At 38.0% G+C, this 14939-nt stretch overlaps 3 protein-coding genes across 3 annotated transcripts; all 3 read right to left on the bottom strand.

Annotated features, from left to right (window-relative positions):
• Positions 1 to 482: 482 nt before the first annotated feature.
• Positions 483 to 5680, bottom strand: LOC121945473 (trypsin-2-like). Its single transcript, XM_088084888.1, has 6 exons — positions 5596 to 5680; positions 2612 to 2762; positions 2256 to 2506; positions 963 to 1099; positions 749 to 850; positions 483 to 619 (listed from the first exon to the last, which is right to left on the bottom strand). The coding sequence occupies exons 1-6, from the start codon at positions 5678 to 5680 to the stop codon at positions 572 to 574; spliced, it is 774 nt and encodes a 257-aa protein (XP_087941014.1). The 3' UTR covers positions 483 to 571.
• A 2910-nt stretch (positions 5681 to 8590) lies between these two features.
• Positions 8591 to 10067, bottom strand: LOC121945471 (trypsin-2-like). Its single transcript, XM_088084304.1, has 6 exons — positions 9927 to 10067; positions 9685 to 9835; positions 9337 to 9587; positions 9110 to 9246; positions 8913 to 9014; positions 8591 to 8773 (listed from the first exon to the last, which is right to left on the bottom strand). The coding sequence occupies exons 1-6, from the start codon at positions 9964 to 9966 to the stop codon at positions 8726 to 8728; spliced, it is 729 nt and encodes a 242-aa protein (XP_087940430.1). The 5' UTR covers positions 9967 to 10067; the 3' UTR covers positions 8591 to 8725.
• Positions 10068 to 11805: 1738 nt separating this feature from the next.
• LOC121945472 (trypsin-2-like) lies at positions 11806 to 13274 on the bottom strand. The gene is made up of 6 exons (XM_088084305.1): positions 13134 to 13274; positions 12892 to 13042; positions 12544 to 12794; positions 12320 to 12456; positions 12123 to 12224; positions 11806 to 11987 (listed from the first exon to the last, which is right to left on the bottom strand). The coding sequence occupies exons 1-6, from the start codon at positions 13171 to 13173 to the stop codon at positions 11940 to 11942; spliced, it is 729 nt and encodes a 242-aa protein (XP_087940431.1). The 5' UTR covers positions 13174 to 13274; the 3' UTR covers positions 11806 to 11939.
• Positions 13275 to 14939: the final 1665 nt, after the last annotated feature.

Genomic DNA, 14939 nt, shown 5'->3' with positions numbered 1-14939 from the left:
TATTAATCTTTTTTTGTGACTTCAAGCATTGCAAAAGCTTGTTACTTAAATAATAATAATTCACCAAATTCGTCTTGCATTAACACCACTAAAGAGTAGTGCTTTATGTAACAATAAATAATTGGAAAATAAAATAAAATTTCCAGTAACCTTAAGTAATTGATGTCGGTACATGTTTTTTCCCTTTTGATATTGGCTACTGTAAAATTGGTCTTAAATTTAATTACAAGTGCCACTGAAAAGGTCTTTAAGTCTCAAATTGCAATTGCATTAAGTTGTAGGAACCCTGTTTTAGATACTTTTGCAGTATTTCTATATAGCACCTATATCTGCTTTCTTAAAAATACATGGAAGTTTGACTTTTTAAAATATGTGACCTTTAAGTTAAATATTTCCATTGTCTCATTCGTTTTTGTGGATTTGCTGTGTATATCAGAGAGAGAGAGAGAGAGAGAGCACTAAAATGTAGGTGTTGCACGTATTTAATTTACATCTCCATTACAATAGGCAGTGTTTCATTGAAGCAGAATTTTTCTGCAGTATAGAAACAGCTGTGGAGGAGTGATTGGACTCAGTAAGTGGCCATGGTCTCTTCCAGCCAGTCTGTGAAAATGCAAGTCTGATGCAAGAGAGAGAGAGAGAAATAAATGGAAAAGGCATATTGTAAAAACTGTCAGCTTTGAGAATATTTTTGAATCATAATATAGAAATAAAAAATGGCTGTGCAAAACTTTTTTTTTCTTTTTACCTTGGCATAGACACCTGGGTGGTTCTTTTCTGCACACCCAAAGCCCCAGGACACAACACCCTGGAGCTCACCGTCACACACAACGGGACCACCAGAGTCACCCTGCGAGTGGAGAGCAAAGCAGTTTAAAATTAAAGTCTCTGCTAAGTGCTGAAGATACTAAACCAATATGTTGTAAATACTTTGTGTACTTTGCAACAGCAGAGAGTCATACCTGGCAGGAGTCTTTGCCTCCTTCCATGTATCCAGCACAGAACATGGCCTCAGTGATCATGCCGGGGTACGCAAAGTCACAGTCCTCTTTAGACAGGATGGGGATTTCCAGACACTGCAGCCTGTTACTGTCAGCAGCTGAGGGGATCCACAGCCAGATACAGAATTATAGACTAATGTACAGTGGTGGAAGGTAATTACATTCAAGTACTATACTCTAGTACAAATTTGTGGTACTTGTTCTTTACTTGAGTATTTTCTTTTCATGTCACTTTATACTTCTGCTCCACTTAATTTCAAACGGTGACATACTTTGTACTTCACTACATTTATCTGACAGCTTTAGTTACTATACTAAAGCTGATGAGAGTCCATAAAATGTTATGTAATAAATTTGATTACCTAACAGTTTACACCGCAGACTGAATATAAAGATGGACAACATGACAGCTCCCCCAAAGTGAGGCTATTCAGTCGCCCCCTGGTGTCTTGACTGCATTACAGGTCCTAAGACCCGCCCCTCCATGTAAGTGCATGACATAGGCCAAAATAAAAGTACACACCAAATACATTTTTCCCAAACATGGTTTGTGTCACTGAATAAGTTTGCATCACCCTAATGTTTAAGTTCGGTTTTAGTGAGTTATTAAATTATACAAAAGGGGGCTTTTCCGCCATGATTGACAGCCGTGACATCCAATCCATATGCTCGCATTCAACGGAGCTGCTCATGATTGGTCAGAAAATTCAACAGAAAAAACAACTGTTTCGATAAACATTTAAGTCTTTTTCCATTAAATTTTTTTTTAGTTTTATAGGTTTTTTTCTTCTAAACTAATATTTCTGAGATTTGAAGGTGTTTTTTTCCTATTCATCATTTTTAGGATTTTTTTTGTTTTAAAAAATGAGTTTTTGGGTGATTTTTGTTTTAATTTTTCTAATAATTTTGAGTTTTTAGGATGGTTTTTTTTCAAATAATTTTGAGTTTGGGTGTGTTTGTCTGCTTCTGTTTTTTTTTTTTTTTTTACGTTTTTGAGTTGTGGGTGTGTTTTATTGTTGGTATTTTAGCTTTTTCTGCATTGGGAACTTTTACTTTTAACACTAAGTACTTTTTCTGAATAAACCTCCTTACTTTTTCTTCAGTAAAACTTTCAAAGCAGGACTTTTAACAGCCTATTTTTACAGTGTGGTATTAGTACTTTTACTTAAGTAAAGGATCTGAATGCTCCTTTCACCGCTACAAATGTAGAGTGAATAATCAAAGACCTTTATAGATTCAGTGTTTAATACTCACTGGAGCTCATGGTCACACCCCATCCGGAGACTGTGCATGTGATTCCAGCAGGGGCACAACTGGTGGGCAAAGCCACAGGCTTCACATACTCGTTGATTGTGGCAGGTTTGCTCAGCTTGATCAGCATGATGTCATTGTTAACCAGCCAGGACTCGTAGCTGGGATGAGGGATCACACGTTCAGCTGCAATGATCTGCTCATTGCCGTCCAACCACCAACGGTTGTGATCACCGAGGACAATGTCCATTTTGCTAAAAGACAGGAAGAAGTTGTTGGTGAGACAAAGATAATTTTGACTTTTTAGAGACTAGGGCTTTTTTTTCACGTTTTGGAGATGATGTTTGAGGAACACTCACGATTTGTAGCAGTGAGCAGCAGACACCACCCAGTTCTCGTTGACCAGAGAGCCTCCACAGAAGTGGTAGCCAGAGTTCAGAGACACCTGATGGGGCTGGGAGTGAGGTGTGCACTCCCTTCCTCCGACAATTTTGTCATCTTCTGTGGCGACTGGAAAAAAAAAAAAAAAGTTAATATCTGTCCAAAAAAGTTACTCCACATCAGTGGCGCCCCCCATACAGTGGGGTGGGGGCAAGCTCTGATCGGGCTCAAAAATCAGGCCTGACCCTACGTGAACCTGCATAGTTTCTACCCAAACCTGATCCATGGCAGCAGTTTTTGGCCTGAGCCCGATTTTAAAAAAATTATATTGTAAAACAAGGCCTATAGTATATTACACTTATATATTAGAAAATGAATATTTTTAAATATTAAAACATGTATTACAAGGGAAGGGATGGAGGGTTTCCTCGCACCACTTCTTCTTCTTCTCCTCCTCTCGTGCATGACCGGTTCAGCAAAGCACCCCTTGGTGCTTCTAGTGTGCATGGTGATGGCGATGTAGCATGTGGATAGTAATTACCACTCTTCACTACATGCTACGCACATCTCTCCCACTGCTGGGAACAGGAAGCAGAGGCAAACATTGCCAATCAATTTGGCAACTTGCAGCCCCTCTCTCTCTTTCTTTTGTTTCCTGTCCCTCTCTAGCGTGCACACGCACTCTCTGTCCCCCGGTTCTCAAATTGCTTCTGTCACTTTCCCTCTCTCTCTCCCCCTCCTTCTCTCTTTCCTTCTTAATTCAGTCCTTTAAAACTCCTGCCTAAGTAAATAAACATTAAATCAGTGATAACCCAACCCAGGTCAAGTCTGGGGAATAGTGAGAAATTGCGGCCCAGCCTGGCCAGAACCTGCCGGGTCAGGTCGGTCCCTTGATACACTTGCTGGAGCCCACTAGCTTTGTCTGGAAAAAAAAAAATTCTTTAGTTTTCATCCTATGGGTTTTCTCCAGCTTCCCCCCACAGTCCAAAGACATGCAAGTCAGGTTAAGTGGGGACTATAAATTGTCCGTAGATGTGAATGTAAGCATGAATGGTTGATTGTCTCTGTGTTAGCCCTGTGATAGTCTGGTGACCGGTCTAGGGTGTGCCCCTCTTTCCCACCCTGGGAAAGGCTTCAACCCTTCCATGACCCTAAATAGGATAAGGGGTCATGAATGGATGAATGAAAGAATTACTGTCTTTAAGAAGCTGTTGCATGCTCATATTTAAGCTAGCGTGACAGTAGTGGTATCTCGTGGAACTAGACAACCTAAGGCAACCGTTGGTATCAACAATAGCTGCATAGCTTATTAGGAAGAAGGCTAAGTCACGCTCCAAATTTAGGCTAAATTTCGATTAGGAAACAGCTGGTGTGGCCTTTCTCACAGGGGTCCGTTGAACACTCACCTCAAGATACCTAATGAAAGTGCGTTCTATGTGTACACACAAGTGTCCCGCTATACCTGAGAAGGCTTGTTCCCAGTAAATGTCCCAAAGTACTCCTTTAAATTAAAGCTTTTATATTTGATTTTTTTTTTTTTTTTTTTTACGAGAAGGATAACCAGCCTGTTAAGAAAAATAAATTACTGCTATTATTGCTGGAATAACAGTGACTAGCGCAGTGTTTTAAATCACAGTTAAACATTTTTCAACTCTTGGTGCTCTAGAAAAACACAAACAACAGAAAAAAAAACGCCCAACCTGCAGTGCTTAGTGCAGAATTCATGGCCAGCGTCTCATCACACTGCTGGTGTTTGTAGTGCAATGTAAACACCTGCTCTCATTGCAAAACATAAAAAAACACACTGGCCTCATATATATTATATTGACACTATACCACTTTATTCTGCAGTTTAAAGTCTGTCTCTGTCACAGAGATGAGGAAACACAAAGATGTTTGTTTTACCTTAACTTCCTTGCTTCCCTTTCAAAACAAAGCTATCTGTGTCTCTGTAGACAGAGTGCCATCAGTTGCTGATACAATGCATTTCATTTTGAAACAATTACAGGGTGGGGTTGTCAGCTGTGCAGCAGTTTGTATAACTTCATAAATGAGTGGAATATATGCTTATGAATATGAAAATACAGCATTGGCATCAGCAGGCAGCGATATGCCTTAAGGCCCGGTTAAGGCTGGACTATTTGGATGCAGAAAGAATGTACTAGTTATTATTATTTCTGTTAGAGAAAAGTTATTGTGTTATTCAAATTGCACTAATTTTACTGTAAGATGTTTTGTTGGACTGCTAGATTTGAGTTTTTTTACTGTAACAAAAAGTAACTGTTTTGTTAAGTGACTTGAATTTTACATTGTTTTATTTATTTTAATGTTGGATCGCTAAATGTAGATTGCGCTACATTCCTTTTACTTGAGTGGAACAAACTCTTGCATTAATTTTATTTTGGAGAGACTTTATATCAGACTGTAAAACACAGATCACCAGTTAAGACAGGGCTATTTGTTGTTGGGGAATAATGCAGGATTTTAAAATGTTATTTTTCAGTAAATTTGTTGTTATATTAATCGATTAATAAAAAAATTATCGTGAGATTAATTGAAAAAATAATCGATAGGTTAATCACTAAAAAAATAATCGTTAGGTGCAGCCCTAATACTAAGTGTAAAGTAAGAACTCAAAGTATATCATTATGCGGTTACTCATCACTGCAGATTGTCATAGTTTGAAAGCAACCTATAGACCAAACTTCAGCAGCATAAGCGAGTTTCTGATATGGAGTTATAGCTTTTGGTTTTGGTGTGTCACCCCAAGATCTTCATTAAAAATATCTTGGGCGCCATTGCCCAGCAAATGCCCAAAATTTTATATGCCCCTTGCCTTTTTGGTGTTTTTTTCTAGGTAATAGATTTTCTTCAGTAAATTATTAATCCGCAATCTGAAAGGATCCCACAATAGATCTATTCTGTGATTGTTTCTAAATGGGATCCATACTTACATACTTACATACAGCTCCAAAGAGCAGGGCAAAGACCAGAGACCTCATGTTTGGTTGATGCCAGGTGGAGATGCGAAGATTATCTTGACGCATGTTGGGTTTATATTGACTGCTTGGAAACTAAGCCAAGTGTCAAGGGACGTCCCCCACTGCTGCTGACCAATCAAAACCCTCCAGTAGTGCTTTCAAATGTCTTTTTTATTGATGGTCAATAATGAATAGAAGAGTCACTATACAGGGAAAGGAATATTTGTTTTTCTGATCACCTGTGTCACAACACATCCAACTTCCCAAACAACAACAAAGGCACAGACAGCCTTCCCTGGCTATAGAAGGCATAACCTGTTCTAAATTATGGGTACTTAAAATTAAAATGATTGAAAATACAGGGCCCTTAAATAATGCTCATGTGAACTGGCCATAAGATTCAGCTTTATAGTTTTATGATAATGGAGCTCTGGTGTAAGGATTTTGCTGAGTTCTGTCACAAAAATGTACCTTGAAATTGTGTATTATATTAGTGTGATCCGTTGTTGCACCGGCCGGGTTTGAGTACAGTACAGTATGTTTTGTACAGGTTGTAATCAGCATCCTGACCTTCACTGGGCCTCAGATGCAATGCCAGGTGGAGCTTCTCTCACAGATTGGCTTACTGAGTGGCTCTGTCCTTCACAAATGAAAACTGCAGGGAAAGCTCACCTACACAGAACAACTACTATATAATGTATAGATGAATTATTTCTTTTTCTCTCAGTTCAATATGATTCACCAAGAAAACAAGTCAAGCAAATAAATTTTACAGATTGATGTTATTGGATAAAATGTAAAATGCTATGAGCAGGTGCTTGGCAATATGTTGAGATTTATTGTAATACGAGTCTAGATATCAACTTAGATTTTGGATAATAATATCGAAAGTGTTCTGTTCCTGGTTTTAAAGGCTGTCTTACAGTAAAGTGGTGTCATTTCTGAAATTATCAGACTGTTCTAGCTGTGATATTGTTTGAAAAAAGTTATAATTTAGGGTGTCTGAAGTTCCTTCAAAAGTCTTTAAAGTGTCTTAAATTTTGATTTGATGAATGTTAGACCTAAAAAATCATTAACTTCTCTCAAATTTGAAACCGTGAGGTCCATATTGCTACAAATATTTTAATGTCATTCGTTTCATCTTTTAATTTCTTTTTGTCAAAATAAGTATTTTACTCATACTTCATACTTCCACTAAATCTTTAGGCAAAATGTAGATTAACTTAAGTCACTCTATTAACCACAGTCTGACATAAAACCTACCTGCAGTGGACTGAATGTATATTTGAACATTATATGCCTGCAATTCTTGAATAAGAAAAAGATGGTAGATATCCAAAAGTCCCCCTTAAATTGGACTTAAAAATTATATCAAAGGTCTTAAAGAATTTAAAGTTTAGTGTTATACCCGTTTCCACGCTGTAGTCAGTGAGTTCATCATAATGTTCTTACTTACTTTGACTCCATGCATTCACACATATTGCCACAAAATATGCTGCCAAATGAATTGTTCACATTATCCTCTCTAATATGATTACATTGGTCACATTTCAGATGAAAGAACATCTCTATCTTTATTTTTATCAGCGCTGTATCCGCCTTAGATGTCTGTCTTTGAAATTATCTTCTATGACTTCATAATCTCTCACAATTATAAACATAACTACAGTCCTATTATTTTGTTTATTTACATATGTTTATGCATTAATTTCCTATGCAAGGGTGTTATTTGCTCTATAAATAAATTGGCTTAACTTGATGTGAGTCACAGTAATGGGCTGTTTGCAGAGCAGGTTATATTTGACAAGATTTTAGGTAAATCTGATTAAAATGAATAAAAACGTATTCACAGGTTATTCATAAAACAACACATTAAAAACACCCCCAAATTGAGTGAAAGAAATTAGTGCGACAATGATTTGTTGTCAATGAATAAATTAAGTGCCAATTTATTTAAAAATTGATTAATAGGTTTCAGTAATTGGTTTGAGGGGGGAAAAAAGTAAAAGTTTTCTGATTTTGACCTCCTTAAATGTGAATATTTTCCAGTTTCTTTGCTCCTCTATGACAGTAAATTGAAAATCTTTTGGTTGCAGACAAAACAAGAATTGTATGAGGACTCCATCTTTGGCTTTAGGAAACACTGACAACATTTTTCACCATTTTGTTACATTTGATAGACCAAACAACTATTCAATTAATCAAAATAATCAACAGTTGAATCAAAAATAAAAATCATCATTAGTTGCAGTCCTCAAAGGAATGGTGTACACAAAATTAGTTCCAACATGTAGTTTAATTTATGTGTGTGATGTGCATGACATAAGGGACATTTAAAATGATTAAAGTAAGTACAACTTCAGATTCTTAGGGTTTTTTTTACAAAAGGATTTTAAAACTATTTAAATTTAAATTAAAGCCAGATAACTAACAGTTTTAACATTTGTATAATTTATGTAACAAATGATCAATGCTCTTTATCAGTTTGCCAGTTTATTTTTGTAAGACTGCACTGCATAAATTTATTTGTGTTTAGAGCTGCAATAAATACTCGGTAATTAATAAGTCAATTTAATTTTTTTTTATTGCCAACTGCTTTGCTAATCAATTGTTTCAGTCATTTTTCAGGCAAAACTTTTGCTGGTTCTAGGGTTTTAAATATCCAACTTTGTAGCTTTACTTTGTCATATATGATTGCAAATATGAGTCTTTGGATTCTAAATTGTTGGTTTGATAAAAAAGCTATTTAAAGAGGTCACTTTGGGTACTAGGATATTGTGAGCAGCATTTTCTCATATTTGTTTGACATTTTATTGACTAAATCAATAGATTTATCTTGAATATATTCTGTGGATTGACCAGTAATGAAAATAGTAGTTGAAGTTGATTGCAGGCATATGTGTGAATGAAAATCAATTTCATTCTAAGCTAGGAATGTTTATGCAATGACAAGTTTGGGACAGGAGAGAAACATCATTTGAAAGTCAAGATGTAAAATTTTATTGACTCAGATGGAAAACGGCTGCACATTTTTTAAAACTCTACAACAATGCTGGAGTAAGAATGATGGCAGAAAGGCAGCAGAGTAAGATGGTGATCGCAGGAACAGACTTAGTACTTGGCCATGGTGCGCTCCAGCCAGTCGTTGAAGATGCAGACCTGTGGGTAGAGACAAAATGAGATTTTTCAGCACAGACAGCCGATAGCGAAATATGTTGAATTTTAATAGGGCATGAATGTGACATTTTAATTTCAGATATCTGTATTTTTTAACCTTAAAGAGATATTTTAGTTTTACCTTGGCGTAGACACCAGGGTGGCCCTTCTCAGCACATCCGTAGCCCCAGGACACAACACCCTGCAGCTCACCATTGCACACGACGGGGCCACCAGAGTCACCCTGAGAACATAGAGTGTATTTGTGAGGAACATTTCTGCTATTTTTGATTTGCAAATGAGACAAGTCTAAGACAAGGACCCCTGCTGAGTCCATACCTGGCAAGAGTCCTTGCCTCCCTCCAGGAATCCAGCGCAGAACATAGCATCAGTGATCATGCCGGGGTAGGAGTTATCACAGTCTCTCTCAGACAGGATGGGAAGGTCCAGGCACTGCAGCTTGTTCTTGTCAGCGGCTACAATGTGTAAAACGAAAGGTTTAAAAATGACACAAGTGTTGCCAACAGACATTGTGTAGCTTGTAGCTAAATGCAGGTGCTACTCACTGGAGCTCATGGTGTTGCCCCATCCGGAGACAGTGCACATGGTGCCAGCGGGGGCACAGCTGGTGGGCAGAGCCACAGGCTGCACGTACTGGTTGAGGGTGGCGGACTTGCTCAGCTTGATCAGCATGATGTCATTGTCGATGTTGTAGGAGCTGTAGTCGGGGTGGCGGATGACACGGGAGGAGCGGATGAACTGCTCTTTGCCCTCGGTGACCTTGATGTTGTGCTCTCCAAGACGCAGCTCCACACGGCTGGAACGGAAAAAGAGATGATTAGTGGCAGCTGAGTTTGAAGAGGCCTTTTAAAAGCAGATGAATTCTGGTCTCTGTAGTTTGACATGTGACATACGACTTGTAGCAGTGAGCAGCGGACACAACCCAGTCCTTGTTGACCAGGGAGCCACCACAGAAGTGGTAGCCGGAGTTCAGAGACACCTGATGGGGCTGGGAGTAGGGCGTGCACTCATACCCTCCGACGATCTTGTCGTCCTCCGTGGCAACTGAAAACACACACAGGAGGCCAAATAGTCAGCCAAGTAACTGCTTTTTTCAGCACAGTTACTAGAAGTTAAAGCAGAGAGACATGCTTACAAGCAGCTCCGATGAGCAGAACGAAGACCAGAGACCTCATGGTTGCTGTGTGATCCTGTCGATGAGAAACTTTACCTGGTGCTCCGGTTTATATGGAGCGGTTCCTCTCCTCTCTACCTGCTAAACACACCTCCAAGGTTGTTTTTGACCAATCAGGATCCTGGAAAACACAATTCTGAGTACTGGAAAAGCAAATATTGTGTTGGTCGTGCGGGTGGTCTGCGCTCAGATTTTCACACAGTTGAAAACAGTATGTGGAAATCTTTTAAGACGCATGTTACGTGCAATTTATAAAGGAGTGACATTAAGGCAGCTAGCATTTGAATGCATTTTATCATCTCAGTCTTCGTTTTTATCTCCTCTGTATCTGCCGTAGATGTCTATCTGTGAAATGATTTTCTGTGACTTCATATTCTCTCACAGTTATAAACACAACTACAGTGCTATTATCTTGTCTATTACATTTGTTAATGTATTCATTTCCGATGCAGGGGTGTTATTTGCTCTGTACATAAATCAACTTAACTTGATGTGGCTCACAGTAATGGGCTGTTTGCAGAGCAGGTTATATTTGACAAGATTTTAGGTAAATCTGATTAAAATGAATAGGAGCATATTACCAGGTTATTCATAGAACAACACATAAAAAAAAAATTGAGTGAAAGAAACTAAAGCTGCAATGATTAGTTGTCTACTAATAAATTAAGTACCAATTCATTTAAAAATCAATGAAAAGGCTTCAGTAATTGGTTTGAGAAAAAAGTAAGAAATCTCTGATTTCACCTCCTTAAATGTGAGTATTTTCCAGTTTCTTTGCTCTTCTATGACAGTAAACTGAATATATTTTGGTTGCAGACAAAACAAGAATTGTATGAGGACTCAATCTTGGGCTTAAGGAAACACTGATCAACATTTTGCACCATTTTGTTGCACTTGATAGACCAAGAAACTAGAAAATTAATCAGGAAAATAATCAACAGTTTCATCAACAATAAAAAATAACCATTAGTTGCAGTTCTCAAAGAAATGGTGTTAACAAAAGTAGTTCCAACATGTAGATTCATTTATGTGTGTGTGATGTGCATGACGATAAGGGACATTTAAAATGATTAAAGTACAACTTCAGATTCTGAGTTTTTTTCACATCTTTTTAAACTATTTTAGCACAAGATGAATTATTTTTACCATTAAAGACAGATATCTCGAACAGTTTTAACTTTTGTGTAACTTATGTAACAAACGATAAATGCTCTTTATCAGATTGCCAGTTTATTTTTGCAAGACTGCACTGCATAAATGTGTTTGTGTTTAGAGCTGCAATAATTAGTCGATAAATTGATCGAAAATTTGTTATCGCTAACTGCTTTGGTAATCAGTTAATTGTCTCAGTCATTTTTTAAGCAAAAGTGTCAAACTTTTGCTTGTTCTAGCTTCTTAAATATTGGAATTTGCTGCTTTGCTTTGTCATATATGATTATAAATATGAGTATTTGGGTTTTAGATTGTTGGTTGGAAAAAACAAGGAATTCAAAGAGGTCACTTTGTGCGCTGGGATATTGTGAGGAGCATATTATTTCCCAATTGTTCAACATTTTATAGACTACAGAATTAATAGATTAATCTTGAATATAGTCTGCAGATGAATCAGTAGTGAAAATAATAGTTGAAGTTGATTGCAGGCATATGTGTGAATGAAAATCAGTTTCATTCTAAGTTAGGAACGTTGTATGTTTATGCAATGACAAGTTTGTCAGTGTCACTATATTTCTATCAGATACAGAATATGCAGTAATTGCCTTGTTCTGTATCCTGAACACTTTAACAGCTTTATGATAAGTTAATTTGCATGTGAAAACAAGAAGACAGGAGAGAAACATCATTTGAAAGTCAAGATGTAAAACTTTATTGACTCAGATGGAAAACGGCTGCACATTTTTAAAACTCTACAACAATGCTGGAGTCAGAATGATGGCAGAAAGGCAGCAGAGTAAGATGGTGATCGCAGGAACAGACTTAGTACTTGGCCATGGTGCGCTCCAGCCAGTCGTTGAAGATGCAGACCTGTGGGTAGAGACAAAATGAGATTTTTCAGCACAGACAGCCAATAGCAAATATGTTGAATTTTAACTGGGCATGGATTTGAAATTTGAATTTCAAATATCTATTTTTGATTGTAAAAAGATATTTTAGTTTTACCTTGGCGTAGACACCAGGGTGGCCCTTCTCAGCACATCCGTAGCCCCAGGACACAACACCCTGCAGCTCACCATTGCACACGACGGGGCCACCAGAGTCACCCTGAGAACATAGAGTGTATTTGTGAGGAACATTTCTGCTATTTTTGATTTGCAAATGAGACTAGTCTAAGACAAGGACCCCTGCTGAGTCCATACCTGGCAAGAGTCCTTGCCTCCCTCCAGGAATCCAGCGCAGAACATAGCATCAGTGATCATGCCGGGGTAGGAGTTATCACAGTCTCTCTCAGACAGGATGGGAAGGTCCAGGCACTGCAGCTTGTTCTTGTCAGCGGCTACAATGTGTAAAACGAAAGGTTTGAAATGACAAATGTTGCCCACAAACCTTGTGTAGCTCGTAGCTAAATGCAGGTGCTACTCACTGGAGCTCATGGTGTTGCCCCATCCGGAGACAGTGCACATGGTGCCAGCGGGGGCACAGCTGGTGGGCAGAGCCACAGGCTGCACGTACTGGTTGAGGGTGGCGGACTTGCTCAGCTTGATCAGCATGATGTCATTGTCGATGTTGTAGGAGCTGTAGTCGGGGTGGCGGATGACACGGGAGGAGCGGATGAACTGCTCTTTGCCCTCGGTGACCTTGATGTTGTGCTCTCCAAGACGCAGCTCCACACGGCTGGAACGGAAAAAGAGATGATTAGTGGCAGCTGAGTTTGAAGAGGCCTTTTAAAAGCAGATGAATTCTGGTCTCTGTAGTTTCACATGTGACATACGACTTGTAGCAGTGAGCAGCGGACACAACCCAGTCCTTGTTGACCAGGGAGCCACCACAGAAGTGGTAGCCGGAGTTCAGAGACACCTGATGGGGCTGGGAGTAGGGCGTGCACTCATACCCTCCGACGATCTTGTCGTCCTCCGTGGCAACTGAAAACACACACAGGAGGCCAAATAGTCAGCCAAGTAACTGCTTTTTTCAGCACAGTTACTAGAAGTTAAAGCAGAGAGACATGCTTACAAGCAGCTCCGATGAGCAGAACGAAGACCAGAGACCTCATGGTTGCTGTGTGATCCTGTCGATGAGAAACTTTACCTGGTGCTCCGGTTTATATGGAGCGGTTCCTCTCCTCTCTACCTGCTAAACACACCTCCAAGGTTGTTTTTGACCAATCAGGATCCTGGAAAACACAATTCTGAGTCCTGGAAAAGCAAATATTGTGTTGGTCGTGCGGGTGGTCTGCGCTCAGATTTTCACACGTTTGCAAACGGTATGTGGAAATCTTTTAAGACGCATGTTATGTGCAATTTATAAAGGAGTGACATTAAGGCAGCTAGCATTTGAATGCATTTTATCATCTCAGTCTTCGTTTTTATCTCCTCTGTATCTGCCGTAGATGTCTATCTGTGAAATGATTTTCTGTGACTTCATATTCTCTCACAGTTATAAACACAACTACAGTGCTATTATCTTGTCTATTACATTTGTTAATGTATTCATTTCCGATGCAGGGGTGTTATTTGCTCTGTACATAAATCAACTTAACTTGATGTGGCTCACAGTAATGGGCTGTTTGCAGAGCAGGTTATATTTGACAAGATTTTAGGTAAATCTGATTAAAATGAATAGGAGCATATTACCAGGTTATTCATAGAACAACACATAAAAAAAAACAAATTGAGTGAAAGAAACTAAAGCTGCAATGATTAGTTGTCTACTAATAAATTAAGTACCAATTCATTTAAAAATCAATGAAAAGGCTTCAGTAATTGGTTTGAGAAAAAAGGTAAAAAATCTCTGATATCACCTCCTTAAATGTGAGTATTTTCCAGTTTCTTTGCTCCTCTATGACAGTAAACTGAATATATTTTGGTTGCAGACAAAACAAGAATTGTATGAGGACTCAATCTTGGGCTTAAGGAAACACTGATCAACATTTTACACCATTTTGTTGCACTTGATAGACCAAGAAACTAGAAAATTAATCAGGAAAATAATCAACAGTTTAATCAACAATAAAAAATAACCATTAGTTGCAGTTCTCAAAGAAATGGTGTTCACAAAAGTAGTTCCAACATGTAGTTTCATTTATGTGTGTGATGTGCATGACGATAAGGGACATTTAAAATGATTAAAGTACAACTTCAGATTCTGAGTTTTTTTCACATCTTTTTAAACTATTTTAGCACAAGATGAATTATTTTTACCATTAAAGACAGATATCTCTAACAGTTTTAACTTTTGTGTAACTTATGTAACAAACGATCATTGCTCTTTATCAGATTGCCAATTTTTTTTTTGCAAGACGGCACTGCATAAATGTATTTGTGTTTAGAGCTGCAATAATCAATAATTAGTCGATAAATTGATTGAAAATTTGTTATTGCTAACTGCTTTGGTAATCAGTTAATTGTCTCAGTCATTTTTTAAGCAAAAGTGTCAAACTTTTGCTGGTTCTAGCTTCTTAAATATTGGAATTTGCTGCTTTGCTTTGTCATATATGATTATAAATATGAGTATTTGGGTTTTAGATTGTTGGTTGGAAAAAACAAGGAATTCAAAGAGGTCACTTTGTGCGCTGGGATATTGTGAGGAGCATTTTATTTCACAATTGTTCAACATTTTATAGACTACAGAATTAATAGATTAATCTTGAATATAGTCTGCAGATGAATCAGTAGTGAAAATAATAGTTGAAGTTGATTGCAGGCATATGTGTGAATGAAAATCAGTTTCATTCTAAGTTAGGAACGTTGTATGTTTATGCAATGACAAGTTTGTCAGTGTCACTATATTTCTATCAGATACAGAATATGCAGTTATTGC

The sequence above is a fragment of the Plectropomus leopardus genome, chromosome 11 (assembly GCF_026936395.1).
Source record: "Plectropomus leopardus strain MGB_pleo_1.0 chromosome 11, ASM2693639v1, whole genome shotgun sequence".
Classification (NCBI taxonomy): Eukaryota; Metazoa; Chordata; class Actinopteri; order Perciformes; family Serranidae; genus Plectropomus; species Plectropomus leopardus.
The sequence above is the reverse complement of the archived record's forward strand: the minus strand, read 5'-3'. Positions and strand labels throughout refer to the sequence as shown.

Coding starts and splice junctions, on each gene's coding strand:
- LOC121945471 (XM_088084304.1), bottom strand. CDS start 9,966: ATGAGGTCTCTGGTCTTCGTTCTGCTCATCGGAGCTGCTT. Junction 9,247..9,336: donor GGGCAACACCATGAGCTCCA/GTGAGTAGCACC, acceptor TACACATTGTAG/CCGCTGACAAGAACAAGCTG. Junction 9,015..9,109: donor GAGGCAAGGACTCTTGCCAG/GTATGGACTCAG, acceptor CTATGTTCTCAG/GGTGACTCTGGTGGCCCCGT.
- LOC121945473 (XM_088084888.1), bottom strand. CDS start 5,680: ATGCGTCAAGATAATCTTCGCATCTCCACCTGGCATCAACCAAACATG. Junction 2,763..5,595: donor CCTGCTCTTTGGAGCTGTAT/GTAAGTATGTAA, acceptor TTTTTTTTCCAG/TCGCCACAGAAGATGACAAA. Junction 620..748: donor ACCCAGGTGTCTATGCCAAG/GTAAAAAGAAAA, acceptor CTCTTGCATCAG/ACTTGCATTTTCACAGACTG.
- LOC121945472 (XM_088084305.1), bottom strand. CDS start 13,173: ATGAGGTCTCTGGTCTTCGTTCTGCTCATCGGAGCTGCTT. Junction 13,043..13,133: donor TCTGCTCATCGGAGCTGCTT/GTAAGCATGTCT, acceptor GTGTGTTTTCAG/TTGCCACGGAGGACGACAAG. Junction 11,988..12,122: donor ACCCTGGTGTCTACGCCAAG/GTAAAACTAAAA, acceptor CTCTACCCACAG/GTCTGCATCTTCAACGACTG.